The 27,933-nt window shown below is 58.5% G+C and overlaps 8 protein-coding genes across 8 annotated transcripts in view; 2 read left to right on the top strand and 6 right to left on the bottom strand.

Moving 5' to 3' along the window:
* Window positions 1–697: 697 nt before the first annotated feature.
* Window positions 698–3,162, top strand: P884DRAFT_302326 (uncharacterized protein; the record flags this gene model as incomplete). The annotated part of the gene is made up of 3 exons (XM_069444936.1): window positions 698–976; window positions 1,075–2,178; window positions 2,335–3,162. The coding sequence occupies 3 exons, from the start codon at window positions 698–700 to the stop codon at window positions 3,160–3,162; spliced, it is 2,211 nt and encodes a 736-aa protein (XP_069294950.1).
* Window positions 3,163–6,145: 2,983 nt separating this feature from the next.
* On the bottom strand, window positions 6,146–6,748 carry P884DRAFT_263417 (uncharacterized protein). The gene has a single exon (XM_069441755.1). The coding sequence runs from the start codon at window positions 6,512–6,514 to the stop codon at window positions 6,278–6,280; it is 237 nt and encodes a 78-aa protein (XP_069294949.1). The 5' UTR covers window positions 6,515–6,748; the 3' UTR covers window positions 6,146–6,277.
* A 1,378-nt stretch (window positions 6,749–8,126) lies between these two features.
* Window positions 8,127–11,613, top strand: P884DRAFT_302325 (glycoside hydrolase family 47 protein; the record flags this gene model as incomplete). The annotated part of the gene is made up of 2 exons (XM_069444935.1): window positions 8,127–8,423; window positions 8,548–11,613. The coding sequence occupies 2 exons, from the start codon at window positions 8,127–8,129 to the stop codon at window positions 11,611–11,613; spliced, it is 3,363 nt and encodes a 1,120-aa protein (XP_069294948.1).
* A 555-nt stretch (window positions 11,614–12,168) lies between these two features.
* Window positions 12,169–13,402, bottom strand: P884DRAFT_314317 (phosphoribosyltransferase-like protein; the record flags this gene model as incomplete). The annotated part of the gene is made up of 2 exons (XM_069445238.1): window positions 12,169–12,653; window positions 12,856–13,402. The coding sequence occupies 2 exons, from the start codon at window positions 13,400–13,402 to the stop codon at window positions 12,505–12,507; spliced, it is 696 nt and encodes a 231-aa protein (XP_069294947.1). The 3' UTR covers window positions 12,169–12,504.
* A 3,299-nt stretch (window positions 13,403–16,701) lies between these two features.
* Window positions 16,702–17,553, bottom strand: P884DRAFT_67511 (uncharacterized protein). Its single transcript, XM_069446015.1, has one exon. It carries the CDS (start codon window positions 17,214–17,216, stop codon window positions 16,776–16,778), a length of 441 nt encoding a protein of 146 aa, XP_069294946.1. The 5' UTR covers window positions 17,217–17,553; the 3' UTR covers window positions 16,702–16,775.
* A 337-nt stretch (window positions 17,554–17,890) lies between these two features.
* On the bottom strand, window positions 17,891–20,398 carry P884DRAFT_279983 (uncharacterized protein; the record flags this gene model as incomplete). The annotated part of the gene is made up of 3 exons (XM_069443381.1): window positions 17,891–18,461; window positions 18,542–19,455; window positions 19,571–20,398. 3 exons carry the CDS (start codon window positions 20,396–20,398, stop codon window positions 17,891–17,893), a joined length of 2,313 nt encoding a protein of 770 aa, XP_069294945.1.
* Window positions 20,399–21,775: 1,377 nt separating this feature from the next.
* P884DRAFT_302322 (armadillo-type protein) lies at window positions 21,776–25,114 on the bottom strand (the record flags this gene model as incomplete). Its single annotated transcript, XM_069444934.1, has 2 exons — window positions 21,776–24,814; window positions 24,944–25,114. 2 exons carry the CDS (start codon window positions 25,112–25,114, stop codon window positions 21,776–21,778), a joined length of 3,210 nt encoding a protein of 1,069 aa, XP_069294944.1.
* A 1,059-nt stretch (window positions 25,115–26,173) lies between these two features.
* Window positions 26,174–27,933, bottom strand: part of P884DRAFT_208344 (major facilitator superfamily domain-containing protein) — a gene marked incomplete at both ends in the record, with an annotated part of 2,031 nt that continues 271 nt past the window's right edge. The window contains 3 exons of the mRNA XM_069438866.1: window positions 26,174–26,302; window positions 26,358–26,754; window positions 26,975–27,864. Of these exons, the coding sequence (XP_069294943.1) occupies window positions 26,174–26,302; window positions 26,358–26,754; window positions 26,975–27,864 (1,416 nt within the window). The remainder of the gene's footprint in view (window positions 26,303–26,357; window positions 26,755–26,974; window positions 27,865–27,933) is intronic.

Below are 27,933 nucleotides of genomic sequence, written 5' to 3'. Positions count from 1 at the left end.
GGGTGAAGGGGGTGTGCATGGGCTTCGAGCTTCACCCTTCCCCTTCCCCCTCGGGTGTGTACACTACACTACAGACTCGCCCGCATCTGTTGCGCAGGGGTCGGCTGCCTTTTTGTCTAGATTTGAACCTTGGGAGGGCGCTCATTCAACATGGGTAATTTTTCTGCTGGCCACCCGTGTTTCTGGAACGCGGGAGCGGAAGAGGGATGCACGCTCGCTTTTTGCTACATCTACTGCGAGCTCCCAATCGCCCTCTGCCTACTTCTACCTCTGTTTCCGTCCCGCGCCGTTCCTCGGAAGACTCCTCCTCCTTCTCACGGATATTAGCTGGCTTTCCTGACTTTGCCTGTCAGGTCAGCCTCTCCTCTGTCTCAAACGTTCCCCAGTTCCTTCAACGCCGCACCCTGCCCCACAGCCGGGCCGCACTCAGACTGCCGACCAAGATCACTTAAGGTCAGCCTCTTCCTTAGCTTCCTGGGCTCCCATGGGATCTGTGCGCACACCGCGGCGAGGAGGCGAGACACATATCTACAATAGATCAGCGCGTTCTCCCCTCCTGGATCCGGTGTTCTTTCAGATCTCATATCATCCCTGGTCCGCCCCGTTCTTTGGTATTTGGAAGAATAAAACAGGACCAAAGAGAAGCAGGTTGAAGAAGCGCATACAAAGCGGGGACCCAAGAATCAGCGACTAAAACATGGATCTCGACAGGCAGGACGAAATCGAATCGCCCGTGATCGAGGACTTCCTCGACTGCGACCAACTCGTCTCGGACTCGGACGGCGACAGCTCTGGCAGTCCCCCTCCCAAGAAGACGCCTGGACGCCTTCACATCCCGGTCGACATGTCAAGCACCCAGTACATGACGTCCGGCGCCCACCACCCGGAGCGGTCTCAGATGGACGGCTTGCCAATCTGCACCAGCGGTCCCCAAACAGGCGCCTACCACTCGGGCGAGCTAGACCCCTATAGCGCAGTAGGTTTGCCCGCCCGGAGTCACCCCCCATTCTTGGAAAAGGAGGGGGGGGGAATAAGTTCTGCTCCGCCACTCACCACCGCTTCGTGCCGTTGCAGGTCTCTGGCGTCTCGTCGTTCAATTACCCCGCGGCTGCTGATCCGAGTCTTCTGACTCCCGCGTCCAGCTCGGGGAGCCCTCCTCTGCCGCACAAGCAGTCGGTCAAGCCGATGCGGAACTACCACCAATCGACCCTGCCATCACAAGCACCCACTCCTCCCGACTCGTCCAGGATGTACGGCTACAACGGCTACGACATGGCTTCCAGCAGCCAGAGCCCGTCCCCCCTGACGGTGAATCCGGCCGTCACTGAGAGCGGGGGGTTCATGCCGCCTTACATGGCCCACTCGCCTCCCATCAGCCACCATCCTTCCTCGCCCAGGACGGAGATTCCCCCCCCAATCAACCCCTACCTCGGCCATTACACCGTCTCGGGGCCAAACGAGGCCGAGGTGACGCCGCACTCGCTGCAGGACTACCACCCGTACGGCGTCGAGGTTGCGCCGGAAGCATACCTCGCCCAGCAGCGGCAGCACCAGCACCAGCACCAGCAGCACCAGCAGCACCAGCAACACCACGTCTCGGCCGGCTCGCCGCCCGTGCACCAACGCATGCCTTCGGACGGCGGCGCGACGCCGGACCTGTCACAGCCTCACCCGGCGCAGTTCCGCCCCCACCAGGTCGGCGCCGTCGAGGACCTGCGCGACCCCGGACTGCTTCTCGGGCCGCCCTACCCTCCCGCCGGAGCGCTCAGCCCCGGCCGGAGGGCACAGACGCGCAGGAAGCCGGCGTCAGCGCGCAAGCCGTCCCGCACGCCGAAGACGGCGGCGGCTACGGCGGCGCCGACGACAACAACGACGACGACGACGACGACGACGACGACGACAGCATCAACGACCCTCGTAGGATCGGCCGGCGCCAATAGCCAGCTCCAGCCGTCCGAGGACGAGGAGGAGGAGCTCACGCTAAGGGATGACGCGCCCGAGGACGACAAGTACCTGTTCCAGCTCCGCAAGGAGTTCATCTCGGAGAAGGGCAAGGGCATGTGGGAGGAGATGAAGGCCAAGTACTCAGAGAAACACCAAGGCAACTGGGAGAAGGCCGCCCTGCAGATGAAGGTCTCGCGCGCGGTGGCTCGCTATGGAGTCTGGCCAGCGAAAGAGGTATGTGATTCCCTCCGTTTCCTTTTATTTTATTTTTTTTTTTTTTTTCCCTTTGATATCCGTTACTTCAGCCTTTTCGTTTCACCACCCCTGCCCGTAAAGGAAAGAGACCAAAAAAAAAAAAAAAAGCTGACAATGGATTGGCCCCACACACAGATCGAACGGCTAAAAGAAGCCTTCGAGTACTTCGAGGAGATGCGGTACCAGTTCATCCTCGCACGGATGAAGGAGAACGGCGGCTGCCGCGTCTGGGACTGGAAGAAACCGCACATTGTAGCCATGCTCGTCAAGCTCGGCCTCGAGGAGCCGACGGTCAACGAAAAGACGGGCACCCGCCGGCGCAGGCAAAAGGCGGCGGCGAGGCGGCAGGGCAGCCCCCAGGTCGGCGTCGCCGCCGCCGCTGCCGCCGCCGCCGCCGCTGCTGGAGGTGCTCACCCGGCCATGGGCGACTGGACCGCCGGGCTCGGCCTGCACCACCCGATGTACCACGGCCACGCGCACCACGTGGCCGCCGGCGCGGCGGCGCGGCAGGGCGCCCCGCCATACGACGCCATGGTTACGGAGGACTTTGGCGGCCCGCCGCAGCTGACCCCGAAGCAGGAGGAGGACCTCATCAACGAAGTGTTCCGGGACGTCAGGCCCGAGCGCGACCTCAGCCCCGACGACGGCATGGAGGGACTCTCGTACGGCCCCAACAACGGCGACGCCGGCGCGGACGACCGTCCTCCTTCGACAGCAGCAGCAGCAGCAGCGGGGACAGCAGGGGCCGGGACTGGGGCACCGCGGAGCGAGCTCAACCACAACCACCACAACAACCACCACCACCACCACCACCACCATCGCCACCATCACCATCACCAGCAGCAGCAGCAGGGCAGCGCCCGCGTGGCGCGGCAGACATGCGATCAGCAGCTGCTCCAGCACCCTGCTCCTCATCCTGCTCCTCCTTCGCAGATGACCGAGAATCCGTACGCCCCGCAATGATTGGGGGGGCCAAAGACAATCCAATACCATGCCACAGGAACCGCCTTAAACATCAAGACACCACGAGCCTTCCCACAATCCCTGCCCCGGCCGGGCACCCCCCGGGGTTGGGCTGGTGGGGGGGTGGGAAGTGGTGTGTAAGGTTTGGGGGCACACATAACTACGGATACACGCATTGGCACACACGAAGTGCGACATGGAACAAGGGGCCAGGGGGAACAAGTATCACAAGTATCACGGGGAATGAATGAACGGGGCGTAATCGGAGTGTAATGGCAACTCGGGCGAATTCTTTCTGGGTCTTTTGCGGGTTTCGGAGTTTTGGTTTTGGGCTGGGAAGAGTTTGGGTGACGTGTGTAATCCTGTCTTTTATTTTGCATGGGTTCATCCATCCATCATCGTGTTCTTTTTTCTTCTTACTTGGTCGGCCCCCACCCCCTTTTCGTCCGCCCGGGTTCACTTGGTCATTTCTTTCGATTTCCCTTTTTTCTCCCTCCTTTTTTTGCTGTTTCCATCTCTGGCAGAATAAAGAGACACTTGCTCACGCAGGCTCGCATTCCACACCTCGCTTTCTCCATTACTCTCTTCTTTTTTTTTTCTTTTGCATGCCGCTCCCACGTGCTTGCCTACCCTTTAGTGTAGCGGCTGTTTGCTGACTGAGAAACCAAGAATTGACTTGTCTCTTTCACCCAATCTCGTTCTCAACCCCCCCCCCCCCCCCCCCACCGCCACAATGATCTTCATCGGCAGTGGGCCACCGAAGCAATGAAGCTGCTCTGTTCCCGCATACACCAAGTGCCAAGAACGGCGTAAGTTTTCGGCGGCGGCGGCGGCGGCGCCAGCAGCAGCGCCGCAACATCGAAGTGGGTTCTGTTTCGAATTCGAACCGAGCTCCTTCCAGATTCCTCAAACAAACGGGGATACTCGTCAATCCATGTCGTAGAATGCCTGTCTTCCTCTTTGGGGCCTCCCCTTCCACTCCTGCGCCGCGTGGCCGAGGATTAGTAGTGCAAATATTATTCCGTTCATTGCTTTCTTACCGATCGGAAGCAAGATGAAGGAAGAACGTCAAGGGCTTCTTGGCCGGCAAACCGTCTTCCACGAATGAAGAGGTCTATTTAGCCCATCAATTTTTTTTTTTTTCAATTCCGTCCATCAGGGGCAAAACCGACTGATGATGCAGATATTGTACGGAATTGCATGTGAAGGCGCTCGATGCAATACGCTAGTGTAGAAAATCCAATTAGGTACCTAATTAGTTACTGTAAGGTGGGTAGCTTGGCATCCTAGGAACCGGCGGGCCGCGGCTGCCTGAGTGGCCATTCAAAGCCACGCCGATGCCTGAATCCTCCGAGATACCGGGTCCCCGCATCCGGCAACCGCGTGACAGCGCCGCACAAGAGCACTTCGCAATTACTTACAAAAAAAAAATTGACCTGTGTGTCTGTGTATGTATGTACGGAATTTAGAGCAGGGTCAGAGTGTCACCGAAACTCCGCCTAACTACATCATGACCGGGGAGGTAGAAATAATCCCGAATGGGAGGATGCGGAAGGAAGACGGAATCCTTCGTTTTCTTTACCTTCTTGAGTACGGAGTAATCGAAGAGGATCTGCGACTTGGCGCTGCTTGTTTCGGGGAGGCTGTCTAAGTTCTGACTGTGTCCCGAACCATGTGCTCTCTAAAATTGTGAGAGGTGAATTCCGTATTACCAGCACGCGTTTCCGGTACGAGTCAGTACGGTGTATCCTCCGTACTCCAAGGTACTTTGGTAAGTCTGGTGCCTGATGTCTGAGATGTGCAATCCGCCGTCCGGCGAAGGGAAGAAGCTACCACGGAGGGCAGGCAGCAGACCGGATTCCAATCCACCCCGTTCATCAGACTGCGTTAGTTCGTATCCTGTTACACATGTGCATTACCGGTACACAGTTAGCTTTACGATCTACGCTATTAGCTAGGTAACTTACCTCGAACCTTATCCACAACGGCGGTTTCTCTCCGGCATACACTAGATGATGCTGTACGACGTTCCACAGGTGCTTGGAAACTCTAATCCTGGAACAAATATAAAAAGAAGCGGAACCAGGCATGGATTAGCAGAGCAACGGGTGGGAACTAACTGTCTCAATTGAGACATTGCGAAAACCGACAAACAAGGACTTGACCCAGTCCTTGAACATATGGATACATATACAGACAGATTGTCACTCGAAATCTGAGGTTAACGAAACACGGAATAGAGTAACTTCAGGAGAAGAGAGTGTGGCTTGTAAGCGCCGAAGGGTCGTGTACGAAGTTTTGGTCGTGGTGTTCTCCAGCACACCACGTGCCTAGTCAAGTGACCGAGTGGGCCATGCGGCCGCTTGCGTCTCCTCGGGATCGGCCCGGCGATCGAAAAGAAACCAACCAATCCCGCCCGGGCCGTGACTTGGGGGAAGGAAGGGGGAGGTGTGCACTCTCGACAAGGGGCCCAAGAAGGGGGGGGGGAGGGGGATCCGCAAGCGCAAGCACAGCGGAAGGCGCCAAAAAGAGCGAGCAATTCATCAAGGGGTACGGATAGTAATTGACTTGTCCGTCTTACACCGTACCGAAGTGTACCATGTCTCGTTTAGTTCTCTCGACTAGGGCCCCCCTTCTCCTCCCTACCACCCTCCCCGGCGTTTTTTGAGACATCGTGTGTTAGGGAAGCCCAGGAACGAGCGGACAAACAAACAAGATAGGTACTTTTTTTTTCGCTTGCAGATCGCCGACAGAGGGTAGCTGCGCAGGCGAGGAGGGGCAAAAAGGGGGGGGGTTGGTTCGCGCAGGGGATCGCGCAGGGGAACAACATTTCAACGGCCACCTCCAAGTTCGCTGATTACCAAGCAAAGCATAACCTCACCCACTATCTCTACACTACCCACATGGATTTCGGCCAGGGGGGGATGCCATGATTGGCAGGTTGATTAGCTGCTTTTAGGATGTGATTCTGAATTTGCGCCGTGGGCAGCGCAGTGTTCTTGCTCAGGCGGCAAGTGCGTGGAACTAACTGAGTCCGAGCTAGCTCTTTCGTCATAAAGGGTACTGTACACTCACGAAGCCATTGGAAGGAAAGCCATCCGGTTGGCCCTCCGCACTATGTGCTTGTCACTGCCGGTTTTGCGATGGTACGGGGTAAACGGGGGGTTGACGGTCTTGTGCTTGTTGATATATTCGTGGTGTTGATATCTTTCTGGTGACGTCGAAGGCCCTGCTGCAGACTGGTGATTCTGTCGGTCTCATCTGCAGCTTTCTTCGAGCAATTCAGGAATGCGTGGGGTGCTGATTCGCTTGCTTTCAGGTCCGCTGGTCCGAGTTTGGTAGAGGGTGTCATGACGAACTGGTATCCGGGCTGTGGGTGGCTGTTGGAGCGCAGAACAAGCAGTCACCTCACCGCGCGAAGCACGCGGCATACTACCTCGGTCAAGTTCGTCTCAGACCTCGTTCCAGGCTGCACGGCTTGGCGCTGTGCCTTGTTTGCACAACCGGGAATCAACCTCGGTGCGACTGATAGAGGCGACTTGTTCATCTCTCGGATATTTCGGGGGTCAAGAGGGGCCGCAAAAAAGTTCGCGTAGCCCCCCTTTCCCCGGAAAAGGAATGGACGGGCAAGGGGCGACAAGAAGGGCGCGTTGGTGTTGGCGGACGCAGCCGCCCGCCCGGGTTTTTCAAATCATTGACCGTTTGCGCCCACTCAGACCACAATTCCTGTTGGCTGCTGGCGGCAGCTCTTTTGCCGCGGGGCCTGCATCTCGACGTGACTGTGTTTGCTTCTGTACTTTCCTGTCCCAAAAGTTTCCCGGCTCTGGGCGTCCGCTCAACCGTACCAGCCTAGGACGAAACAGAACGTACCATGCCGGTCTCTTGCAAGGAGTTTAGGGGTTGCCAAATCGTCGGATATATGTGACAATGAAGGAGACCGAGAGCAGGCACCAGCCGGTCATGAACATCGTCTCCGAGCCGAATTCTGAATTGAAGCTAAGTGCTTTGGGGGTGGTTGGGGGGAGGGGGCGGTGTGAAGAAGCCAGCGAGGGTCGTTCAAGTCTCGGTGACTTCCAGGTCGAAACAGCGGTTGAACTGAGTGATAACGGAGGCGAGTCCAGACACTGTGTACGACGCAAGTCTGGACGGAGAGAACTCGGAAGCTCTGCGTAGAAGGAGCATTGTGGCGTCCAAGCGCAACATGATGCGATTGACTAACCTTTTATGCAAGGCGTGTTTTTAAGACTTTCGAGACACCATCGAGTCTAAAGAAGCTCGGCATTCGAGCTGGCGAGCTTCTAAGAGGTACCTCGAGAGAAGAGACGAGCATGCGCGTCTTTTCTTCCACTAGGTCAACGCTTAGCAAGGTGTAACGCGAGGTTGGGGTTCCAGAGCTAAGATAGGCACCATAGGTAGTTTAAGCCAGCGGGGAAGGATTTTTTTACAGAATCGAAGTTCAGGAAGTACGGAGTACGGGTAGTGTATCCTGAGGCTGTCAAGGCGATATGGGGCATTCCTGCACAACCTGGTAAATAGTTACCCTGGACCCACCTTAGCAGTCGTTAGTAATTAGAATTTTCCCGGGCCGCCGACCCCGCCGCCAAGCAACGGGGAAAGGTGGGTCTGTGGAGTCTTGTGCTCTATGGAGAGAAGATGACAGCTTCGCGCTTTCCGGGGTTCAGGCGGCTGATGCCAAGGCGTTGTTGGTCCGAAACTGCCACATTACACACTTGCGCACACGCGCGCACACACTCACCCACACAAGACATCGGCAACCGAGACGCAGCCATCGCCAGTCCAAGTCGGTTTGCGCGCCTGGCCCGCTGCCACTGCCACTGCCGACCTCCAATCCGGCGATTTTATTTTATTTTATCCTATTTTTTTTGAATCTCCGTTCCTTTTCTAATTGGCAGACCACACATGTGGAGTGCGATCTCACAGTTTGAAGTGATGCCCGAGTCGGCATGACTTGCCGCGAGTTGGCCGCCGCCGATGGCTCCGACACCAGCAGCCCCGGCCCGGCCCTCAATGACCTCCCTTGTCCCCGGATGCAGGCCCGGGCCCGTCGTCGGTGCACATGGCTCGGCTTGCACAACTCGACCCTCTGGCTGGGATGCATGCTCCTAGCGCTCTGCGTGGGCTATTGGCCCGTGGCAGCGGCCATGCGTCCGGACCGCGTGCGGGAGCTCCGGCAGGAAACCGTCAACATGTTTTACCACGGTTTTGACAACTACATGAAGATAGCCTTCCCGGAAGATGAGGTTTGTTTTGACTCCGTTTACCCATTTCGTGTTTATCTCTTCTTGTTTGTTTTTGTTTTGTCCCGTTTCCTCCACCCATCCGCAGAGTCTCACGCCGGCCTTCCCGCTGACGCAGTACTTGTAGCTCCGACCGGTCTCTTGCTCCCCGCTCACCCGGGATAGGGAGAACCCGCGGAATGTCGAGCTGAATGATGTTTTGGGCAACTACTCGCTCACCCTCATCGACAGCCTCTCCACCCTGGCCATCCTTGCCTCGGCCCCCCCGGAGGACGGTGAGACCGGCCCGAAGGCGCTGAGGGACTTCCAGGATGGCGTGGCAGCCCTGGTCGAACAGTACGGAGACGGCACCTCCGGCCCCTCGGGTGTCGGCCGTCGCGGCCGCGGCTTCGACGTCGACAGCAAGGTGCAGGTGTTCGAAACGGTCATACGCGGCGTCGGGGGCCTCCTGAGCGCCCACCTGTTTGCCATTGGCGCCTTGCCGATTACGGGATACAATCCCAATCCCCGGCACCCCGGAGACGACCTGCTGCACCCGAGGCCTGTCGTCTGGCCCAACGGGTTCAGATACGATGGCCAACTGCTGAGGCTCGCTCTGGACCTGGGCCAGAGGCTTCTCCCCGCTTTCTACACCAGGACCGGCATGCCGTATCCCCGCGTCAACCTCCGCCACGGAATTCCGTTCTACACCAACTCGCCCCTCCACGAGGCCGCCGCACCGGGGACCACCGCCGATGGGTCCCCCGAGATCACCGAAACTTGCAGCGCTGGTGCCGGATCCTTGGTCCTGGAGTTCACCGTTCTCAGCCGCCTTACCGGTGACCCCCGCTTTGAGCAGCTGGCCAAAAGGGCGTTCTGGGCCGTCTGGTACAGAAAGAGCCAGATAGGTCTGATTGGTGCCGGAGTGGATGCCGAGCAGGGGCATTGGATAGGTTCCTACGCCGTAATCGGTGCTGGCGCTGACAGCTTCTTCGAGTATGCCCTCAAATCCCACATCTTGCTCTCTGGCCACGAGCTCCCGAATCAAACCGCAGTCCGCCCTGATCGCGGCAGCGACGGATGGTTAGATCCAAACACCCTGTTCAATCCCCTCAGTGATGCCGAGAACTCCCCCGACTCCTTCCTTGAAGCCTGGCATCACGCACACGCATCCATCAAGCGCCACCTCTACAGCGACCGTGACCATCCTCACTATGAGAACGTCAACCTGTGGACCGGCTCCCTAGCGTCCTCCTGGGTAGACAGCCTCGGCGCCTACTATTCGGGGCTCCTCGTCCTCGCCGGCGAGGTGAGCGAGGCGATCGAGACGAACCTGCTCTACGCTGCCATCTGGACCCGCTACGCCGCACTCCCGGAACGATGGTCCATCCGCGAGAAGACGGTGGAAGGCGGCCTCGGATGGTGGCCGCTAAGGCCGGAGTTCATCGAGTCTACCTACCACTTATACCGCGCTACTAAAGACCCCTGGTACCTCTATGTCGGCGAGATGGTTCTCCGAGACATCGCGAGACGGTGTTGGACCCCTTGCGGCTGGGCGGGCCTCCAGAACGTCTTGGACGGGCAAAAGAGCGACCGCATGGAAAGCTTCTTCCTCGGTGAAACTGCCAAGTACATGTACCTGCTCTACGACGACCAACACCCACTAAACTCGCTCGACGCCGCGTACGTTTTCAACACCGAGGGCCACCCCCTAATCATACCTAAGGCCGCGTCGGCAAATGGACGCCGACCCCCGCGAGCTGAACGCAAGGATCTGGCCATCTACAACGACGACGCTTTCACCAACTCATGCCCCCCTCGTCCCTCCGCGACTCCCATCTCTGGTTCTGTTATCGCCGCCAGGGATGACATCTACCACGCCGCACGGATGCTGGACCTACATCTGCTGTCCACTTCGCCACGCACCGTCGACGGCGGGCAGATGTCCGGCCAGCACATGGCGAGATCAAATTTCACTCTGTTTCCATGGACCCTCCCATCCGAACTGCTCCCTAGCAACGGGACTTGCGCCAAGGTACACCACCCGACAGAGCTCGTCCTCGAGTTTGCCTCGAACGCGGGTCAGATGGTGGGCGGCGGTGCGTTCAACTTTATGATCGGCGCCCAAAATCTGGAACGTTTGAGTGCGGATCGGATCCGCGTCACCAGCCTGTCTGGTCTGAAGCTTACGATGCATCTCGAGGGGGACTTGGAGCAAGAGTGGCGCGTTACAAAAGTCAACGGCATCCCCCTGGGCCGCGACGAGTTCCTTGTATTTGACCGGTCCATCCTGGGAGAGGTCTCTGACCCCAGATTCAACCTCGTCCGAGACCCGGTGATGGTCAAGCTCCAGCACCTCCACCAAGTCGACATCCCAGAGAACGATGCCGACACCGTCGACGACGACGCGCCACAAGCCAGCAACCACGAACCCGGACCCGGACCCGAACCCGTCGAGGACGGACCGAACCCCTCCGTCACCGTGACGGACCTCGGCTCCCTTGTCAAATCCCTCTTCAGCCGAATCACCTCTTCTCTCGACAACATCCAGCTACCCACCTCCCTACCACGCATCGGCGCCACCCTCCTCCCCTTCAACCTCGTTCTCAACACAACAGCCATAACCTCAACCGGCATCGGTTCCGCTCCTCTCCCTCCCGGTGCCTCCCCGCCTTCGGCTGCCCAACGGCACCGGACCCCGCCCTTCGGCCCCGGCCCCGATGCCCTCTTCCCCTGGTCAACCATCTACGCCTCGCCGGACGACGCCTGCTCTTCTCCGCTACCGGATGCTGCCCCCCGCGACCACCAGATCATACTCATCCGCCGCGGCGGCTGCAGCTTCTCGACCAAGCTGGCCAACATCCCGGCATTCACGCCGTCCCCGGACTCGCTCCAGCTCGTGATTGTCGTGTCGGACGACGACGGCGACGGTGACCAGGACAACCGCGGAGGAGGAGGAGGAGGTGGTGGTGGCGGCGGCGGCGGGGTTGCCGGGCTCGTGCGGCCGCTGCTGGACGAGGTGCAGCGCACGCCGGGCGGCATCCAGCGGCGGCATCCGATCGCCATGGTCATGGTGGGCGGTGGGGAGGCCGTGTTCCGACAGCTGGAGGCGGCGAGCCGCGTCGGGGTGGTGCGGCGGTACTTTGTCGAGAGCCAGGGGGTGAAGATAAGGAACATCATTGTCGATGAAGACGGCGACGAGATGGACTGGTGAAGCGTTTTTCTTTTCTTTTCCCAATACGGGCTATGTGACTGGTCCACCCGGGGGAAGAGATATAGGCGACGAGCGGTAGTTTAATTGTTTTTTGCGGCAAGGGTGTTGGATAGAGTTGTACATGTATGTCCATGCATTGGCACATGCAGAGCATAGCACTTGGGAATGTATATATGGATGTAACGAATGATCTAGCACTGAGTTTAGGATCTCTCCTTTCAGTGGACATCAAGGTTCTCTCGTCTGCATCCCTCTCTTAAGGCGCCCGGCCACGTGTCTGTTTCCCCAGCTTGCAAGGGATGTCTTCAGATACCCGCCAACGGGCCAGCCTCTGTAGCTACTCCGGCCGGGCCTTACTCCAGGGGCAAGCGTCTCGTCATCTAGGCTATTCAAGGGTATCAGATAGATCGTGACTGGGGCAGTACTAGTTCTGAGCGCGGGCAACAGCTCTCGAGGGAAGATTCAACGGCACGATTTGCATTTTGGTATGTGCCTAGCGTGAGTCGATTAAAGCTGATGCAGTTCAGAAGATGCCGAGTCTATCACGCAAGCCCCGGCGACTCAACAGCTCGATCCCACTCATGGACCGCTTTGCCCACTTCAACTTTTTTTGATTACCCCCAACGCCGGAAAGAGCCAACCGTCACCCTTCCTCACGCAAAAGGTCTCCTCCATCCGAACCCATTGTAAGCCAAAAAGAAATACACGAGATCGAGCCCAGCTTTCCCAAGTCTGGGGTTTCAAGCCCACTCTCTATTATTGCGGCCTGGTTTTATAGACCTTAAGTGCATTGTAAGATATTCCGCTCCCTAGATTGAGCGGCGTCACGTTGTGTTTGGAAGAACCGAGTCCTTCAATCGAGCTGGAGTACAGCAACTTCGAATGCCAGGATTACTCGTTCGTCTCGAGCAGAGTGACTGTTTGGACGCCACCCAGCTTGGAACGGCCGTTAAGCACCGGGATCTCGAGGATGAAAAGGTATCCTATCAACTCGCCACCCAACTGCCTGACAAGAGAGCCGGCGGCGGCAGCAGAGCCGCCTGTGACAACGTTAGCGAACATGTACATAGCCGAAGCCAGTCATCGTTCTTTGTAGAGTGCGTCGGAAAGAGCGGGGGGGGGAAGAAACCATGTGGCGTTTTGCCAGGCGGGTCATGCTGATAAAGAGAATGGGAGGGGTCCCAGCAGCAACGTTGTTTGTGTTCGCTTGGATGGGGCGGCACCCGGGAGGCGGTCGCTTACCGGTAGCAATAATGTCGTCGACCACAAGCACCTTCTGGCCCGGCTTGACAGCGCCCTCTTGCATCTGGAAGTAGTCGGTCCCGTACTCCTTCTCGTAAGCGGCGGTCACGCAGGGACCGGGCATCTTGCCCTTCTTGCGGACAGGCACGAAGCTCGCGCCCAGGCGTAGGGCGAGCGAGGGCCCAAAGAGGAAGCCCCGCGCATCCAACCCCACGATCACATCGGGCTTCGCTTGCTCGCCGAACTCGAGAACCTGGAGCTCGAGGGCGCGCAGCAGGGTCTCGTGGATGACGGGGTCCTGGAAGAGAGGCAGGATGTCGACGAACTTGATGCCGGGGATCGGGAAGTCCGGGAAGTGCTTGAGCGCCTTCAGGAGAGTTATCTTTGTACTGGCGAGTTCGGAGGCACCGGAGGCGGGGGCGGCGGGCTGTCCTCGCGAGGCATCGTCGGAATTGCTAGCCAGGGCGGCGGCTTCGGTAGTGGTCAGTGAGGTCTGGTCTTTGGTCGTCTGCGCCAGAGATTGGGCAGCGTCGGCGGAAGTGCTCATGTTGGAAGAGAGAAAGAGGGAGCGGGAGAGAAAGAGAGGGAGGGAGGAAGAGGAGAGGAGAGAAGAGGGAGGGGAAGAGGCAGGCGCAACGCTCGTGTCTCAAGAGGAACAAAAAAATTGCGGCCAGCAGGGTGTGCAGCACGGAATGCTTGGGCGTCAGCAGTGGGAGGAGACAAACGAGCGAATTGGACACCTGCCATCAAACCTGCCAGAACGCGAAAACAGAAACTGGAAACCGAGGCGGCCCCTCCCGAAAGAGTCAGAGGGGGGACCTGGACCCCCCCGGTGGAGTCGGTGAGGAAAAAAAAAGCTAAGGCACCCCCATCAGACGGACCTGTTGTGTTGCAATGTGCACGGCGGATGTGCTTCCAGTGGAAGGGAGACGGCCGAGGAAGCGCCCAGCCCTGTGAATCTCTGCACACAGGCTTTCCCTTCCAGGAAAGCACCTTGTCCATGGTACCTACGGATAATGACCTGTCTTATCTCTGCCCTCTTGGAGTCTACTATACACTAGTAGGGAGAGCCCGGGGAGGATACTGACCGAACCTAGTGTAGAGATACCTTACCTTGTGTAGACGGATGTACCTAAGAATCGCCGACGAGAATCCGGAACCGACTGAACATGTGCCAGGTTCTAGCTCTTTTTCTTTTCTTTTTTCTCTCTCTCTCTTTTTTTGCGAAGGTTGTTTCGAGATTGCCAGATTAACAAGTAGATGAGTTGGGAAGGTGGGGTGAATCGTGATCGGGGGGCCAGGCTGTGCTCAGCCAATCCGAGAGACATCCGGGAAGGCGCGTTGTGTACGGATTTAGTGTAATCTGTACGGAATACCTTGTTACGGCTATTCCGTATAATTAGCGCTACTAGAGAAGGAGATACCTGGCTGGCACTTCGGACCTTGGGTTGAGGAAAAGTAGCCATCCCACCGTCCATGAACCTCAATTTGTAAATTTGTTGGCTGCGATGCTGCACACAAGGCGCCTTTTCTTTCCTCTCCAAAAGCCAAGTTTTTTTTCCCCTTCCATTTCATCGCAACGTCCCCACCCCCCGGGCCCGCGCAGCCGCTACGGGGAGCACTGCATACGCGTGTGTCACAGTCCTGGTTCCCACTGGTTGCGTCCCGCCTGAGAGCAGCTCAGATCACGCCGGCATCGAAACACGACGAGCCCGCGACCATGGCAAGACCGCCCACGCACCGCCGCCGCTTCCTGGTTCCCGACTGGCGCCATGTTGCCGACTCGACCGCCATGAGTTCCGGTTGTGGGGAAACTCCAGGCTCATTACAGGGTAACCTCGCGCAACGCCAGCCTGCTCAGGGCTTATCTCGAATAAGAGCGATAACGTTATTTGCACGGATTTAGACATTTTAGTGTACAGGTTTGTTGCTCATTGCCGAGATAGGCTTCTCAGGTAGCCCGGAACGACTCTGCAAATATTGGAGGGGAGCGCCCTGACGGCAGATACGTTTCTACCGTGTAACGTGCATTTGCTACTAATAACTGTAATCCGTAGTGTCTTCCGCGTGTATCGAGACGGAAGATGCTGCGGTCGGACGATCTTGCGATAGACCTGAGGCCAGCGCTTAGCAACGTCCCTTGCTGCCAAGCCAAACGCCCGATTGCGGGGCTCACTCAGCCTCCAAACGACAACAGCGAGCCTCCACCATCACACCATTCAATGAACCTCCCAACCTGTCCAACTGTCATCTTACACCCCCACGGCACTTTCCGTCTCATCCAGGGCTACTGAGGCGAGGTTTTTGTCGATTGCGAGATGTGACGGAATATCCAGCTAAAGCGTCACCCAAGGAGATGCTCTGTTTTTGTTAATTTGTTCGCTTTCTTCCAATCAAATAGGACGGCAGACGATCTTAGTCCTCCCATGAATAAGAGGAAGCATACATACAATACGAAGTCCTATACGAAGTCGACGACTGTCGCACCGCCGACCTAGCAGCACCTTTACTTGGCCGGCGCGCTTCTGTTTGGCCTGCTCCTGGGTTTCTTTTGATTCATTCTGTTTCTCTCCCCTCCCACCCCCCCTTTCCTTCCTATACCAGTTCAGCCTCCCGTTAACCGATATCAGCTCCAAACGGAACATCGGCATGTTGGTCAGCCCTGGTCAGCTTGTGCGGGCTATGAGAAGACGGGAGATTTTTCCCTAAGTGGTCGTCTGGTCTTATGCAATCAAGGTACTTTATGCATCAAGGTTCTCGAACTGCAGCCAGGGAGCGTTTCATCCCGCTGCCCAAAGCTACTCTTCCAGGGGCGTCTTGGAAGGTCGAGACTGCGAGCGTTGGCAAACTGAGGTTCGAGATGCACGGAGGTTTCCGGGCTCGGTCCGACTCATGTCAGAGCGCTTAAACAAGAAACGTTCACCAGCAAAGAGCCCCTGTCCTGACCCTACTAGGCAATTGTTCGCAGCCGCTCGCCCTTAGCGGTGTACGGAGTAGAGCATACAAAAAAGCCGTTGAATGAATCTTGCGATAAACCATGTTCCTACCCAATGTTTGCCGCATCTCGTTCTAGGTAGCTAGGATATAATTACTTATAACTTCTCTTACGACGCACAGTGCCATACCTGGAACTTTAATAAAGGAGAGCACCCCGAGCCCGAGACTACGTCGTCGAAGATTGTCAGACCTTGGTCCGTGGTATCAATGATTGGCGTTGAGAGCTCGAATCGTTGTTATTGCCAACCGCGATGCAAGGAAGCTGGCGGCAAACTCGCAATCGGCCTCGGCCAAGGAAGAAGGCCCGCCGGCGCAGTCTCGGCATCCGACCTGGTCCAGCTTCCGATCGGTATGAGGGACCCATACTCACCAAAACAAGCAGAAACCGGACGCGACAAAAAAAAACCGGGGCAACGAAATTTCGCGGTCTGCGGCCTGCGGTCTGCGGAGCGATTGCATAAGGCCTACCTTGAATTCGGGTGCTCCGACGTCATCGAATCGAGGTGGGAATAACAAGTCCCCATCCGTCCATCCATACTAAGCACTGTGTGTGGCATTCGACACGCAAGACCACGGCGGATTGGCAGATTCCAGGTCGTGGTGCATCCACCATGCAACGGCGATTTGCAGCCTTCTCGAACATATCCAGTGCCGAGTCACCGACTGGATTAGTCTACTGCTGCTGCCGCGCTTTTTCTCCAGTTCGGACCTGGGATTGCGTCTTCACCGCCCCCTCGCCAATGAATGCGGTCCACCGGATGGCGCGCTCAACTGACCGCTTCGTTTGGGGTGGGATACCCCCTCCCGTGTCGAGACTGGTCCGGATCTCCGGTACGGCCGGCCCTGTCGCAACCTTCGAGGACCAGATCCCAGACTGCGACCTGTCTTCGGACCCCGTGGGAAGCGTAACACGGCGCCAACTATCAGTAAGGCTGTCTCCGGCCCCCCAAACCGGCTGACACGAGGGGGGTTTTGCCGAATGATGACCGTTTGTGAGATAAGGTGCCTAAGCAGGTGCGCTGGCCGCCCCGCGGGTGATTGAACGCTGTGGTGGCGCCATTGTTGAAGAGACTACCGAGGCCTGCCTCGGACCCTATAACATAAATATTCCAGACCAGAATTGCGCTCGTTGTTGAGCCGGCTTGCCTCTCCCCCTCGGCCTCTTGTACGTCGGACGGGATGAAGCGATACCACGAGGAGAGGGGGTTTACCCCATCTCGGCTCAGCACCAATCGCCCCAGAACATCTTTTTGCAGCTGGGTCCTCGTGGGAGATGGTAGGACTGTGCACTTCTGCTGCCGAGCTGCAGGGTGGACGAGAGCAAAAAAAAGAACCAGCTGAGCACTGAAACCCAACCACACCATGAAGCCAATTCGGCGTGAGCTCCCTTATCTCCTCACCGACCGGGCTAGGTCCCTTGATACCTCGCACCTTGGTAGTAGACCGATGCAAGCCGTTTGATAGTGAGAGCCGGTGAGGTACCTTGCATTGCGAAACTAATATATCCCCCAGACCTCGCCCCTCCTTTGCCCCTCGTCTCCGTACATGTCATGTTGCATCATAACGGCATATGCTGTCGTAAATCAAGATTTGAGGTCAACAGAGCTCAGAAGCGCTATGCAAATGAGAAGATGATAACGAAGGGGGTATCGTGCGGCCATCCAATGCTATGCAAACGCTCGCAATCTCTCCGCCCATATGCCAAAAAAATGAAAACCAAAAAAAGAGTAAGAAAAAGAAAAATAGGGCTCATTGAGCCGTACAATAATAAGCAGCCAGGTTTGGCTCTTTTGGGCGTTCTTACCGACCGGGTCGCCGGATCGGTCCATTTTCAGGGGTCTAGCGACCCACGATTCTCCCACGCGGAGGGAACGCGACCTGTGAGAGGCTGGACCCGCCGCATATGGAGATGCTGCCGATGCCGCCGCAACAGGTGCGGCCGGCCAGCAACATTTGCTCTCGTTATCGCCAATGCCTCCGCTTCCCTGGCGGCACGTTTCCCCTTATTCTTGGCAGCCCCTCAGATGGGAGGGAAAGCTCATCGGAACTGAAGCCTAATGATGGAGAAGAGCATGTTCTGTAGCACGTGCAGCATCACGGCGACGCAGGTGGGCAGCAGCTCGGGCCAGACAATGAAGTCGAGCTTGCCCTCGGTGACCACGCTCACTTTGTAGATCCAGCCGATCAGGCCGGCCACGATGAAGCTCGCGGCAAGCTCACAGGCCCAGGTGATGCTCGAGGCGTAGAACGTCAGGCCAAAGTCGTAGTCCTCGACGCCCTCGGTGCCGTCGAAGGCAAAATAGGGGTAGACGTCCTTGTTGGCGCCAAAGTGCAGGACTACGACGCTGCCGAGGAAGGTCAGCATCGAGGCGTTCTCGGCCAGGAAGCGGATGAAGACGTTGCGGATGCACATCTTCTGATAGGCGCCGTAGCTCTGGCCGCTGACGCCGATGACGGTCAGGAACCAGTGAAACGGGGCCGACATCAACGTCGGCGTGACAATGATGAGGCCCGTCGAAGAGAGGAGCTGGAGCATGACGAACTGCGACGGGCTGCGCAAGCGAGCATATAGGGCACGAACGTAGGTCTGGTAGGTAAGCATGAAGTAGCTGTGTCTCGGATTAGCCTCCCTCCGCTCCTCATCAAAAGACCCAAGAGGGCCTTCTTCCCCGTTGGATGCAAAACTCACAGCTTGAAGATCCAGCTCAGCGGGTAGCTCCCGACTCGCTCCCCTTCGTTGCCCCCGAGGATCCAGCCGGTCAAGCAGTCGAGAAGATGGACGGTGGATATCCACCCGTAAACGTAGACGATGGTCTCGAAGTTGTTGTGCGGTAGCGTGCGTAGGTATATCTCGGCGTACGCCTCTCCTATCACGTACGCAAGCAAGCCGATGGATAAAGCCAGGCAGAACCAGACGAAGCGGACGAAGCTTGCCGGGAGCCATCGCCGGCGCAGCCTGACGGGCATTGTGGCGCGGTGATGGCGGCTGTCGACGTATCCAACCGTCAGTGCATCCTGGTTCGGATCGAAAGCATCAGGACCCACGACGGCGCGGTTTCGTCTCCCATCCCGCCATGACGTCTCGCTATCGGGCTCGCCCGCCCACCACGAGGACGTAAAAATGCGCTGCGTCTCGGAGAGCGACCGTCGAAGTTTGAGATGACGCTCGTTCGTCATGAGAATTAAGAAGGCAATGCCGACGGGCATCGCCATGATGACAAAGGTCCACGAGATCCATGCCGTGTTGTGGACGGTCAGGAACCTGGACTCCGGGATGAGGTACACGGGGATCGGCGCCGCGATCGAGAGGGCGGCGATGAGGGATACGGTGATGGGAAATCCAAGCGACTGCGGCCACCAGTTTAGGCTGTAGAGATTGAAGACCTTGGTGATCCAGATCAGGGCGGTCAAGTTGTAAAAGCTGTAGTAGACGAAGAGGAAGAACCAGAAGTTCACCCTCACCCTGGCCGCGCCGTGCCCTGGCACCTTGCTTCCGGAAGTGGGTGGCGGCCCTCCGGGTCGCTGCACGGCGCCGTCACCGTCGTCGTCGTCTTCATCGAGTAGCGGGTACTGCGGGAAGGGCACGGCAACCCACGCCACGGCCTTGCAATTGCATCAGCATTTCGGTACACCAACAATCGTTGAAAGAATCCGCGGCCCCTGCCACTGATTCTGAGAACGAATAGCCAGAGGGTGGGAAAGGGGGGGGCCAACCTACCAACAGCGCAGGCAACACCACCAGAGTCAACCACCGGCTCCACCACACGTCCACAACCCTCTTGACCACACTCGCCTTGGGATCGACCCAGGTGTCCGTGAACCTTCTCAGCAACCGCTTAACCCAACCCGTGCCGCAACAACAACAACAGTAACAACAGTACCTCCCGTCCGCGCCATCACCATCGTCTTCTCCGTAATGCCCCTCCTCTTCGTCCTCCTCTTCCCTCTCTTCCCGTTCCACAGCGGCCGCAATCAGAGCCCCATAGCCGACATGCACGCTGCCTCTCCACCCAGGCTCGGCAGAGAGGAGTCCCATCTGCGCACCCCCTCCCCCTCCTATTCCTCCTCCTCCTCTGACGACACTACCACCACCACCACCACCACCCGGTGCAACCGGTCCCGTCCCCCAACTTCCGGTCCTGCGACCCGCCCCCGCGGCGGGTCTCGGGACGGCGCGGTACCGACCCAGCAGGGGGGACGCCTCGGAAGGGTGGCGGACGTTCTGGACGCGCTCGGAGCCCTGCTGGAAGGAGAAGAAGGGGACGGGCGGCGTCGTGGCGGCGGCGGCGGCGGCGGCCAGCAATGCGCGGTCGCTTCTTCTTCTTCTGTTGCTGCTGCTGCTGCTGCTGCTGCTGCTTCTGCCGCTTCTGCTGTTGTTTTTACTGCTCGAGAACGGGAGGGAGGAGCTGCTGCTCTTCCGGCCCGTGCGGGAGCGGTGAGGGGGATCCCACTGGCCCGCCCTCCCCGGCGCGAACCCGTACCCGTATCCGTATCCGTGCCCGTAGTCGAGGGGAGGAGGAGCGGGTTTGCTTTGGGTGAGGCCCATCCGATTGTGGTAGATGACACACGCGTGCGAAATGAATTACGAGGGCGGGAAGGGCTTGGCTTGTGTCTTGTTTCCCCCACGCGGGTTGGGTGCCCTCGTCCGAAGCGTCTAAGACAAGAAAGTGGGTGCCGAGAGTTACAGGGTTGATGGATGCATTGTCCGTATGTGCCTCGGGAGAAGCAACGAATTGGGGTTTCGCGCGGGGTGTGTCCGTCGTTTCACCGATGAAATCGATCGGACCTGGGAGCCGTCGAGAGATAGCCTTTTTGCGTCGTGGTTATGGCGTTCTCGACCTCGTGTCTTTGCAAATCTCGACGGAAATTCGAGAAGAATTTTGAGCAGTTCGGTACGAGATACTTGCGTCAGTGTTTTAGGTGTCTTCTTGGTCGCGAGTTGGTTGTTGGTTTTGGTGTCACGCGAGGTACTCTCGGGCCTTCCTTATCGCGGCCAGGTCCCCACAAGGGCCCCTGCAAGGAGGCTCCATCTTGTGCCGAAGACCCCTGTTCCGATCAGGCCGCCAAGCCCCCGGACCCTCTGATGCTACTCTGTACGGCGACGACTCGTTCCAACTTCACGCAATTATCGTCACATCACCAGTTTATGTAGGCCTCCTTCCCAAACTGAACGTTAGATACCCGGAGAGTGTCCCAGACTAAACCGGAGCAACGTTACTGTGTAAAACTTGGGGTCAGGGAGTTTGTGGTTTCAACAGCAAGACAGTACGGAGTAGTACCTCGTCAACGCTGTCGTTGGGCTGTCTAGGTACTCACGCAATTTGAGGAGCAGGATGTTTTATGCCGAAAGATGGGTGCAGAAGCTACCCTGATATACCTTGCTTGCTTGCTGCCTTACAGTTACAGTACTCTCCACCCTCGGTGCCTTCCCCAAGTACATACAACATAACAGCACAGACTGTTAATAGCCGGGGTATCAGGAAGGTACCAGAAGGAGGCCGACCTGACCCTCCATAGGTACTGAATCTTGGCGGGACTGGGCATAAAACCCTCTTTACTTTCTTTGAACACCCTCTTTCGAGGCTTCAGGGAATTTTGCCGCACAGCAGTTCGACCAACCACAGTCATCTCTAATTAATGCCTGAAATCATGAGTGCGACCCCCCGGTTCTAGGACCGGCACTGCTCGTCTTTGCAACAACTTTCCCTAACTGAAATGAAGAAGATGACGATGGTGATGGTGATGATGAGAGGAGACGATTACCACCCGCCCATCTCTCACTCACGCGATGCTCCGCGCCGACATAATCAAGCCACCAACCCAGCTTTCCCCCCCCTCCCGTCCCCCTCCTCCTCCTCCTCCTCCTACTACTACTACTACTACTACTACTACTAACTATTATCCCACACCCATCGGCCACCAGTCAGTCATGTCCCCCTGACGCGGGCTGGCTCAGCCTCTGAAACCCCGCCAGCACCTCCCGGTCCACATTGACGGCCCAGTTGGCCTCGAACGCCTGCTCGCCGCCCACCCGCTGCACCATGTCGGCCAGGCGGGCCCGCACAAACTCGTACGTGACGACGCAGTGGACGGGGTCCTTGGCCGCGAACTCGCGCTCCGCCACGTCCAGCGGCGTGTCGTACTCGTACCCGGGCAGCTCCCCGGTCCACACCAGCGTGTCGTGCGCTCCCAGCGGCGGCGGCCCCGGCGGCGCGGCCTCGCCGGCGGCGGCGGCGGCGGCGGCTGCGGGCGGGGGCTGCGCGCCGCCGTCCGCCAGCTCCGTGATGACGCTGGTCCACATGGACAGGTAGTCCTGCAGCCGGCTGAGCACGAGTTCCTGCATCTGCTGGTCGGGCAGCTCCCAGAGGCGGGTCAGGGCCAGGCACGAGAGCTTCTCGCGCTCGACGTCGCCCATGCAGTCGAAGTTGGCGAACCACTGCGTGCTGAGCCAGGACCAGACCTGGTCGATGGGGCTGCCGAAGCTGGTGAGCATGCTGACCAGGAGGGCCGGGTCGGCCAGGGCGATGCGGGCGAGGATCGCAAAGTAGGCCGTCTCCTTGACCGTGCTGATCTTGCTCTGTTTGCGCTTGGGCCCCGTCGTCTGGCCGGCTTCCCACGCGCTGTGCAGGCCTTCGAGCATGGTGTGGAGGACGTTGGTCTCGAGCAGGTCCTGGACCACGACCGAGACACCCTGGACACCCCCGAGCTCCTCGGCCACGCGCACCACCAGCTCGATCGACTTGGCGCCGACGTGCGACTGGTCCCGGCTTTCCGACTTGAGCGCCTTCCCCAGCGCAGACAGAGTCGGGCGGCGGAGGGGGTCGCCGAGGATGTCTCGGGGTGCTAGGAGGATGTAGTCCTTGGTGATGTCCAAGCACTGGTTGGCCACCTCGGAGTCGTACTCGAGAAGTGGCAGCGCCAGCTGGACCATCTGTGTGAGGTCCGGGTTCAGCGGCGGTGAGCTCTGCGTCAGGACGGCCTTCCACAGATCGACCGACTCCTCGATCAGGTGGAGGTGGAGTGCCGACTCGGGGTTCATTGCTTCCCGGAGCAGCGGGACGATGACGCTCTGGTACCGCTGCGACTCGGCCCTCATGGACGAGACCAGGGCCGACATTATAGCCAACACCGACTGCTTGATCATGTATTCCTCGCTGGCAGCCGACTCCCACAGCTTCGGCAGCATCAGCATGATGCCGTCTCCGAACTGCGATACGTGCGTCTCCATCCTCGACACGATTACGCGAAGCGTCTCGAGAAGCGCGAGTCTTGTCTCGTCGCTCTCCACCTCCTTGAGGAGGTTGACTAGGAGGTTGAAGATGTCGGCTGCGTAGGGGTAGAAGCTCTCCCCGGAGAACTCAAAGTCCTCGGCTATATACTTGAGCTGGCGGGCTGCCGTGATGCGGACCACCTCGTCGTTATGCTCGTCGTCAGGATTCATCAGGTGGCGGAAGATATCGTACACCACAGGTCTACTGGCCTGGGATATCCTAACGGGGATCCACTGGCTCAGCAGGATGGCTATGCGGCGCCGCAGCAGCTTCGCCATGGGTGCCCGGATCTGTGCATCCTTGACCAAGAAGGTCGTCAAGAAGCGATCAAAGTCAAAGTTCTGGTAGATGATGGCGGCTGCGCAACCTAGAGCACAGTAAGCAGCCTCCTTGGTGATTATGTCCATGTCGACCTTGGTGGCCAGGTTGCAATACGCCAGCAGCGGCTCTCCGAGTTCCTTGTAGTGCGTGAGGAGGTCGAGAAGTAGCCTCTCCGCGCAGGGGCGGACGGCCCACTCGTATGCCTGACCCTCGATCCGCTCTTGGGACTCCCATCCCTCCGGGTCCTCCTCCCACGCCTCCAGGTCGGACTTGCGGAAGATGAACAGCTTGCTGATTATGACCTGCACCATGTCGAGGAGCATATCCCTCGTCAGGAGCTCGGCCTTGAGAGTATGTACGGCTTGCTTCTCCAGCTCCTTCACCTCCGGGCTTCGATACTTAAAGGTCTGCACCGGATGGTGCGCGACGGCGAGGCAGCTCCTCAGAAGCAGCAAGCCCTTGAGAGCAAGCTTTTCGTAGAGCGGCCCCTCGTGCTTGGGGCTTCCCCCGGCAGTCTCGGCCCCGGTCTGCCTGATGCCACCGGACTTCTCAAAGACGTCAGAGAACCCCTTGACGAGGTTCCAGTAGGCCTTGACCAGGGGGATGGAGTTCGGGAGCACGGGAAAGCTAGCCGGGTGCTGTTCCGACATGTCGATGTGCAGCTTGGTGAACTGGATGAGATGCTTGCCGACCGCGTCCTGGTAGGGAGCCGGGACCCACGAGCCCTCCCCGACGCCACTGAGGAACTGGTCGAACTGCGACTGCGACAGAGACCAGAAGCCGCAGACCATGGGATCCGTATGTGGTTGCTCGTAGCCGACGGTGACCAACCTCCGCAGCACCTTGAGCGCCGTCAGGCTGTTCTCGACGGCAAAGCCGACCGTGGCCTCGTCGCCGACACCCTTGGTCCACAGATCCTGCCACTGCGCCGTCTTCTCGGTATATATGGTGCCGAGCAGCTGGACCAGCTCCGGGGTGACGGCCTGCAATGCCGTCTGTGACTTGCGCAGGCGAGCGGTGCCCAGCTCCTTGGCGATGCGGAGGAGCAGCAGCAGGGCGCCGCGCAGGTGCAAAGGGTTGGAGGCATTAGCGGCCCTCGTCGTCTCGATGAGGGTGGAGAAGGCATCCGGCCAGTCGTTCGGGTAGTCTATCCTGACGACCTTGGCCGTGACGAGGGCGTTGTGCAGCGCGAGGGTCCTGTCCTCCTCGTCGAGGGAGCCCTGCAGCAGACGCGAGCGTATCGCCTGCTTGTTCTCGGGTTTGATGGCATGTTTTGCCGTCTGCCTCCAGTACTTGTCGATGCCGTTTTTGAGAAGGATGATGGCGAGGAAGCGGACCTGCTTGTCCTGCGAAGCGTCGAGATAGATGGTCTGCAGGGGCCCTTTTGGATCAGCGAAGGAACATTGGGGCCGGGAGGGGAGAGTGCGAGTGGCCTTTTTGGGGGAGGTTGCCGAATGCGGGCCTTGGCGGTGCGGTAGTGTAGTATGTGCAGCACATACCTGGAGGAGAGCAAAGTAATCGGAATGTGGCTCCCACGCCTGGAGCTGCTGGCCGGCTGACTGCCTCTGGGCGTGGTCGGTCGAGGTAGCGGCACTGCTGAGGGCCTTGACCAGCTCCCACTGATTCAGCGGGGCCGCCTCGCCAGGAACCTCGATTGCGAAGCTGCTCATCCCGCCGCGTGCACTCGGCGGCCCTATCGAAATTCCAGATTGCCCAAAGTCAACAAGATGCTAGCACCGGCACGGGTCTTGCCAACCTCCACAGCCTTGGGTCGTCGTGTTAAAAACTGCTCCTACCCGTGGACCAAGAGCGAAGTTGGCGCCTTGCAGTGCGCTGCATGAGCCTTGCCTGATGGTGGGGTTCTAGGTTTAGGTTCACTCGATGGAATGAATGGCGGGGTCGGCAAGGTTCCGGATGCCCCACCACCCTTCCGGAGCCAGGGGTCGTCATAACGTTAGAATAGTGCCCGCGTTCCGTAGAAGGTGGGTTCTGCGGCTTTCACAAACTGTGTGACCCCTCTCAACCCTCCACCCCCCTGTCAGCAGCAGCAGCATACTGGCAATGAATGCCTCTCCTCTACATGTCATACCACGACATAGCTGATCAGTAGCTACAGGAAGCAGTAGACGGCGTACGTTCGGATCAATGACAGCTAAGAATAGCGACACAGCCTCGGTATTTATTTGTGGTTCCTGACGTGCCCAGGTACCCAGATGAGGGAGGCAGTTGATGGAACGCACTTTTTTGCCTTCCTCATCGGGCGCTCTGGACGTCATCTTTGGCAAGCTGATGCACACGCAGTGCTGGATAACGGATGATGTGGAGGTCAATCTTTTTCGAACGAACCGAGCTCTACATGCCCGCCCTTAAAGCTCCGCCGAAGGCTTCGGTAAAGGATCACTCACTCACTGCCTCGGACAGGTTTGGCATCCTTGGAGAGTGAGCCTCACCAGATAATCTAATCTCTGGCACATAAGATCATTTCCGGCTTCCTTCGTGATGCAGCATGGTGGTTAACTGAACAGGAAACCGTCTGAAGGACTGGAGTGGAACTTGGGGGCCGGGATACAACGGTCGGATTTCGGGAGCAACACGCCATCCGCAGCCCAGGAAAAGCACTTGATTTTCTAACAAGAGCGACTGCTTTCTATCCCTCCCGTCGTGCTCTCGCGCTGGCAACGCCGAGATTAACCAACCAACCTGGCACCAAAACGCCCATCCATTACGCCTCACAAGGCCGCCTTTCCCCTCGACTCGAACGGCAGCCCAAGGACCATAAGACCAGCAGCGATGAACAGGGCTCCACTGGTATACACCGGCGCGGCGGTGTTGAGGTCGGCAAACATGGCCACGATGGGCTGTCCAGTGGTCAGCTTCAAGAGCCCGCAGCTGGTTATTCGAGGGGATACGTACCGCCATGATACCGAAGACGCGGTTGCAGGTCGCTGTCAGGGCATTCCCCGTACCCCTCTGCGGCGTGGGGAACAGCTCCGGAGTGAAGCCGTAGAGGACCGCGTACATGATGTTTGAGAAGAAGCTGAAAGCGCAGTTCCAACCGAGGAGGGACTTCGAGTTGACCGCAGTCGTCGATGCGTACAGGAACACGCCCGTCAGGATGGTCGAGGCCGCAAGCGCGCCTTTCCGCCCGACTTTCTTGGTCTCGACCAGAACTCCGCCGATCAGCGCGCCCGGCACTCCCAGGACGGCTATAATCAAAGAGTTTCGATAAGTGAGATAGGTCGAGCCGTCCCCGAAGTCAGCCCCACGCAACTGCTGCACATAGGGAATATATGCGTTGTAAAGCGGGTATCTGCGGTTGCTTCTCGTTAGCTTTCATCATGCTGACGAGACGTGAAAGGAGAAAAGAGGGAAAAGGAAGAAGGGAAAAAAAAAACAAAAAAAAAAAAAAGAAGAAGAAGAAGAAGAAGAAGAAGAAGAAGAAGAAGAAGAAGAAGAAGAAGAAGAAGAAGAAGAAGAAGAAGAAGAAGAAGAAGAAGAAGAAGAAGAAGAAAGCAAAACAGGAAACATACCCGAGCCCAATCAAGGCCCAGACTCCCATGATTAACGAGGTCGACAGCGCGAGCTTCTTCGTCGCGAACAATGCCTGCACCCGGTCTAGCCTGACATCCTCCAGCTTCCTCTTGAGCGCGTCCGCGGCCCTGGCCGGCGGGACGTAGCCCTCGGGCTCGACCGCCTTGAGGTCCTCGACGGTCAGCGAGGTCGCCCTCCCGTTCCGCCGCGCGACCTCGTGGACGATCCGGACAGCCTCCTCGTCCCTGCCCTTGCCCATCAGGTACTTGGGGCTCTCGAAGATGGTGAAGGAGCAGAAGCGGATGACGAACATGATGACCGTCAGCCCGCCGACGCAAATGAGGAACCAGCGCCAGCCCATGTTGTCCTCGCGCGCGCAGGTCGCGGCCCCCTCCCCCTGCTCGCACGTCAGGTTGCCCAGCAGCGGCCAGGCGATCAGCGTGGCGACGACCTGGGCGACGGCCCAGGCGACCGACAGGACGGTCAGCAGGAACTGGTGCGACGCCGGCAGGAACTCGAGGTAGATGGCCGAGTCGACGGGCAGGTTCCCGCCCACGCCGAAGGACCAGAGCGCGGCGAAGACGCCGATGGCGGCGAAGCTGGGCGAGCCGGCGGCCGCCATGCCGAACACGGCCGTGATGCCCAACGTCAGGTTGAAGGCCCACCGGCGGCCAAAGATGTCGCAGCCGAAGCCCCAGAAGAGGGCGCCCGCCAGGAGGCCGATGTTCTGGCTCAGCGTCAGCAGCGGCGGCCGCTCCTGCCGGAACTCGTTGATCACGGGCGGCAGGATGAGCGACGTCACGATCGGCCAGAGGTTGTCCGAAGCCCACCCGAACGAGATGACTATGGAGAGTTGCCACTGGTACCATCCCATCCCGATCTCTTGGATCTGGCGGCTGGCCGTCAGCGGACTGCGCGCCGAAGACTCACTCGGTAAAGGGGGGGAGGAAAGAGAGAG

This window comes from Thermothelomyces heterothallicus (genome assembly GCF_042370625.1).
Source record: "Thermothelomyces heterothallicus CBS 202.75 unplaced genomic scaffold P884_scaffold_25, whole genome shotgun sequence".
Classification (NCBI taxonomy): domain Eukaryota; kingdom Fungi; phylum Ascomycota; class Sordariomycetes; order Sordariales; family Chaetomiaceae; genus Thermothelomyces; species Thermothelomyces heterothallicus.
The sequence above is the reverse complement of the archived record's forward strand: the minus strand, read 5'-3'. Positions and strand labels throughout refer to the sequence as shown.